At 34.0% G+C, this 6,000-nt stretch overlaps 1 protein-coding gene across 1 annotated transcript in view; it reads left to right on the top strand.

Moving 5' to 3' along the window:
* The window catches only part of PDCL2 (phosducin like 2), a 42,294-nt gene extending 36,294 nt beyond the window's left edge, over nt 1-6,000 (top strand). Inside the window, exons 6-7 of the mRNA XM_057546310.1 lie at nt 2,195-2,403; nt 5,843-6,000. Coding sequence (XP_057402293.1) covers nt 2,195-2,403; nt 5,843-6,000 — 367 coding nt within the window. The remainder of the gene's footprint in view (nt 1-2,194; nt 2,404-5,842) is intronic.

The raw sequence follows: 6,000 nt of genomic DNA on the forward strand, positions 1-6,000 counted from the left end.
ATTCTTCCTCTATCATTTATGTTTGTCTGGCCTACAATGAACTAAACTGCACTTTTTTTCTTAGTGGTTCAGCTTTATCAAGTTTTTCCAAAGCATGCATTTGATTTTCTTAAGAACTACAATGATTTTTGTTGTCCCATTTTTATTTATTTGTTAATTATAATAAAATGCGCAATGGGCATAAATAGGTGTAGAGGGAAAAAACAGACAAAAGTCCAGAAGGGTTACCACCTGTCTGGGGCATGCAGTATGCCCTGGCATGAGCCACTCAGTTAAGAGAGCTTCGACTTCAAGTATAGGTGTGACAGGTTTTAGGAGTTCAGAATACAAAGGGGAATAAGATGCTTTTATGGTATAGTACAAGAGGCCAATTAAACATTATATATATATTTTGAAAGGACATATAAAGTGTAATACAAGAGAAAAAAGTACTAATTTTGTCTGTTTAAAGAACTTTTCCCAAATTAACATCAGTTCACACAAATATTTCTTTCCTCTACGCTGTTGTTTCAAATATGCTCTATATGAATGATGAGAAAATGCATACAAAGGAGAAATACATGTATCAAATTCAGTGTTTTTTTTTTTAAAGAAAATACTGATAAAGATCAGATTTTTTTTTTTTTTTGGTTGAGGGAGGAGGGGAGATGAAGTTCATCAGCTGTTGATATCAGAATGGATAAGACTGCCCAGTGAATGTGTCTAGAATTAGAAAAGGGTCTAGGACATAATTACAAGGAATATCTACATTTGAGGTATAGACAGAAGAAGGAAGTCAAAGGAGTAAAAAGGAAATTAATAGAAAGTGTTATCCCTTTAACAAGGGAAGCGAACAGAACATAGAGATTTGTTTTTATCTTTTTCATCTAGGCTGTGACCAGAAGGAGAGAGAGTAGTTTATTAGAGGGAGAGTGAGAAGGGACTTTTTAAAAAATTTAGTAATTTGAATATGTTTATGTAAAGTGGAGAAGGAAAGGTTAAGAAAACAGGAAGAGAGGGAAGCAGAATAACAAATAAAGGCCCCATAGGAAATGGAAAGAGTGTGGGATAAAGCAGAGCATTAGCTTTGAAAGAATTTGATAAATCTGTGAGTGAGTGATAGACTGAGAGAAAAGGGACTAATTAAAGTGTGAGTGTGATGAGAGTTAAGTGATAGAGCAGGAAGAATTGTAGGTTTTGGTTACATTTCCAATCAATTTTAAATTTCTGATAAAGAATAGTTCTGGATGATGGGGAACAGGGTATGCCATGTCAAAGAGAAGGATGGATGAAGTTTGTTAGAGTAAAGGAATTCAAGGAAGCTTGAAATAAGAACTTCAGATGTGATGATCTCATGTGGAAATAAACCCTTGATGAAGAGTTGGGATCCCCTTGTTTCAATTCAGAGCTGCTAAGGAGTCCCTAGATATGTCCTGTTTTTTTCTTTTCTTTTTTCTTTCTTTCTCCTCCCCCCCACTGCCCCCCCCCCCACCGCCGCCGCCATGTGCTATAAACTAGGAACTGGCTCGATTAAATTGATGCTAAGTCAGATGTGGTTAGCTTCAGTTAGGCAGCAAACTCCCGTGTTAGCAAGCTTCATTCCCAGGCTATAACGGTGTTTGTGATAAAAATCAGAGAACTTGGGACTTCCCTGGTGGTCCAGTAGCTAAGGCTCCATGCTCCCAATGCAGGGGGCCTGGGTTCAATCCCTGGTCAGGGAACTAGATCCCACAAGATGCAACTAAAGATTCCACAAGATGCAACTAAAGATTCCACAGGGTGCAACTAAAGCTCCCACAAGATGCAACTAAATATCCCACAAGATGCAACTAAAGATTCCACAAGATGCAACTAAAGATTCCACAAGGTGCAACTAAAGCTCCCACAATATGCAACTAAATATCCCACAAGACGCAACTAAAGAAACTGCATGCCGCAACTAAAAGATCCCTCATGCTGCAACGAAGATCCTGTGTGCCACAACTAAGACCCAGTGCAGGCAAATAAATAAATAAATATTTTTAAATAAAAATCAGATAACTCTATAGTTCATCATTACTAAAGGTAAAAATAGAGGATAGCAATTGATATGCTCTTATATTAAAAGAATATCTAAAGATATATTTTTGTCATGGAGATGTTTCACTTATTTTATTAGATTGAGATGAGTAATCTTGTTTTTTAACGACGTTGTGTGTACTGTTTCTCTTTTTAGCATCCCAATGTGTTCGTTGGTTAACCAGCATCTTAGTCTCCTAGCAAGAAAGTTTCCTGAAACTAAATTTGTTAAAGCCATTGTGAATAGCTGTATTCAACACTACCATGACAATTGTTTACCAACAATTTTTGTTTATAAAAATGGTCAGATAGAAGGCAAATTCATTGGAATTATAGAATGTGGAGGGATAAATCTCAAGCTGGAAGGTAATGATGTTACTTTTAAATTCATTTGTAAAAAAACTTCTATAAATTAACATATATCATGAAAGTTTATTTTCATAAAACATAAGGTTTTTCCTCTTATTTCCTCTTACTTCTCTTTCTTCTTAGATGCCTCCAGATTAATTTTCCTACAGTAATACTATCATAACATGCATTTGCTTAAATCCTTAATGGTTCCTTGTTTCAAATAAGTTAAAAATTCAGAATCATATGCTTGAAACTTTCAGCCCGTCTATACAATTATACTTCTCAGTGCTTCCTAGTTGCTGCTCCAGCCAGGCTGGTCTTCAACCACTACCCCAGATGCACTTAACTCATTTATGGCTTTTTACTTTGTTTCATACTCTTTCCCTGTACCCCAAATACCCTACCCTACTTTTTTCTTCCATCCAAACCCTATTCCTTCGTGGGTCTCCTAGGTTACCATTTATTCCATTATGTGATTCTGGACCAATTTATAATCTGTTTTCATCTTCTCTACTGAATTTCTATAGCATATATTCTCTATACAACTTATTTTCCACTTACCTACATACTGTCAGATTTTGTTGGTTAACCAATTCCCTTTGAGTTTTGTCTCCCTAACAGGTACAAGGACTATGCCTACTACTATTTTCTTTTTGATAGTACACAGCACAGGACTTTATATTTTTACCTTTTTTAATAATGTTTACTTTCTAACCTAGTTCTAAGACCATATTCTTCAGTTAGTCATTTCTTGGAACTGCTTTAATCCTGTATTATTAAAATCTTTCTCTCAGACAATCGTATTAAAGCCATTGTGAATAGCTATTTTTAACAGTTCTTTCTTTCACTCTCTCATTCCCCTAAAACTGCTTTTGGCCTTACTAAGACCTCCAGTATTTTGATTGTTCCAGAATTTTCCTTCTCCCAGTCTCTAAGACCCCTCTTTGTTTTACTACCTTGTTTTTTCAGCTTGTACCTTATCCTCTAAATTTAAAAACTACGTAAGAATACAGACAATAATATAGTAAATATTCATGTAATCATTACCAAAAATAACAAATGTGAACATTTGTTCATGTTTGCTTCAGCTATTTGTTTATTATTGAAAAAACAGTACAGATATTGTTGAGGTTGCCTGTATTTCCATTCCTAATCCTGTTCCCCTCCCTGCCTCACTAAGCAATCACTATCATGAATAGCGTGTTATCTGGTCCATGCTTTTTAAAATTGTTATATTTGAAAAAAATTTTTTAATTGTAAAATACACATAACATGAAATTTACCATTTTAACCATTTGAAAATATACAATACGGTATTATTAACTGTAGTTATTGTGGTATACATTACATACCTGGGACTTAATTTATAAATAATGTTATTTTATTTAATCATTTTTAAGTATATCTTTAAGTGACATTAAGTATTGATATATTTTCACTGTTGTGCTGCTATCATCACCATTATCCATCTCTAGAACTCTTTGCATCTTGCATTACTGCAACTCTACATCCTTAAACAGTAACTCCCTATTCTCTGCTCCCTCCAGCCCCTGGCAACCACCATTCTGCTTTCTACCTCTGAATTTGACTCCTCTCAGTACCTCGTATAAATGAATCATACAGTGTTTGTCCTTTTGTGACTGGCTTATTTCACTTGGCATAATGTCCTCAAGGTTAATCCATGTTGTAGCATGGGTCAGCATTTCCTTCCTTTTTAAGGCTTTAAGCCTGAATAATATTCCATTGTATGTTTTTATAGCACATTTTGTTTACCCATTAATGTGTTGATGGAAAGATTTGTTGCTTCTATCTTTGGCTGTTGTGAATAATGCTGCTATGAACATGGACGTGCAAATAACCTGTTCTAGTCCCTGTTTTCAGTTCTTTTGAGTGTATACTCATAAGTAGAGTTGCTAGATCATATGATAATTCTACTTTAGTTTTCTGAGCGACAGCATACTGTTTTCCATAGGGGCTGCACCATATTGCACTCCCACCAACAGTACACAGGAGTTCTAATTTCTCTGCATCCACACCAACACCTGTTATGTTGTTTTGTTTTTTAAAATAGTAACCATCCTAATGTATGTGATGTGTTTTTCCCCCACTGGCTTTTAATATTTCCAGTGTCATTTTTCAGGATTAAAAAAAATGCTTCAATCTGTTTCTGAAATTTCTACTATGTTCCACTGGTCTGTTTGTCTATCCCTGAATCAATATAGCACTGTGTTAATTACTGTGCCTTTCTAACAATCAAGTTGTCTCTAGTAGGGCAAGTCTTTTTCAAAATTTAATATAAATGTTGGAATTAGTCAAGTTCTGTGAGAAATACTGTTGGTTAGTTATTAGAATTATATTTATAGATTAATTGTTGGAGACTTGATATCCTAATAATAGTGAATGTTCCTATCCATGAATAAGATATAGCATGTCACTTATTTTGGTCTTCTTTCATTTTTTGGTAATTTTCCTCATAAATATAATATATTTACAGTTGGCCCTTGAACAACACAGGGGTTAGGAGCACTGACCCCATGCAGTCGAAAATCCACACATAACTTTACAGTTGGCCCTGTATATTTGCAGTTCTGCATCTGTGGATTCAACCAACCATGGATCATGTTGTACTATAATATACATTTACTGAAAAAAATCCACGTATAAGTGAACCCCTGCAGTTCAAACCTGTGTTGTTCAAGGGTCAATTGTATTACTTTTCATAATGTAATATATTTTGTAATTTTCCTCATAAGTGTATTTTGTAATTTTCTTCACAAATGGTCTGTTCATTTATACAGTGATTAGGAATAAATTTAACAAATAAGGAATTTGCAGGGTTGGGGGATTTTGGTTATCAGTTCAATTCTTTTCAGTTTCTCTCTTGAATATGTTTTCGTAATTCAGATTTTTGTTGAAATTTTCCCACTAAAATTTTCAAATGTATTGGTATACTTTTTTTCTCATAGTAGTCTCATGGCTTTAAAATCTTTATCTTGGTTATGCCCCATGTAAAATCTTTATATTATTTGGTTTCTTTCCTTTACTTGTGATCATTTTTGCCCAAGGTGTGTCTATTAGTCTCTTCAAAGAATCAACTTTTGATTTTGTTGGTCACCTCTACTGATTTTGTTTTTCTACTTTTGCTAAAGTCTTTTTTTCATTATATGCCTCATTCTGCTTTCTTTGGGTTTACTTTGTTTTTTTTCCTAACTTCTTGATTTGTACTTTCAAAGCACTATTTTCAGTCATTTTAAAATAAACATTTTAGCCATAATTTCTCCCTTTAAGTATAACTTTTCTGTATCCAATGTGTATCTTGATATTGTAGTACTTTCATTGTAATCTAGTTCTAAATACATCATCATTTCCACATTAATTTTATTAGAGTCAACTTCTGTTTCATATAGATGTTCCAAGATTTTTATCTGATTTATTGATGGATTATTTATTTCAGAACTTGAATGGAAGCTAGCAGAAGTTGGAGCAATACAGACTGATTTGGAAGAAAACCCCAAAAAAGTCATTGTAGATGTGATGGTATCTTCAATTAGAAACACTTCTATTTATGATGACACTTATAGTTCAAACAGTGATAATGATGATACCAAATAG

The sequence above is a fragment of the Balaenoptera acutorostrata genome, chromosome 5 (genome assembly GCF_949987535.1).
Source record: "Balaenoptera acutorostrata chromosome 5, mBalAcu1.1, whole genome shotgun sequence".
In the NCBI taxonomy this organism is placed as follows: domain Eukaryota; kingdom Metazoa; phylum Chordata; class Mammalia; order Artiodactyla; family Balaenopteridae; genus Balaenoptera; species Balaenoptera acutorostrata.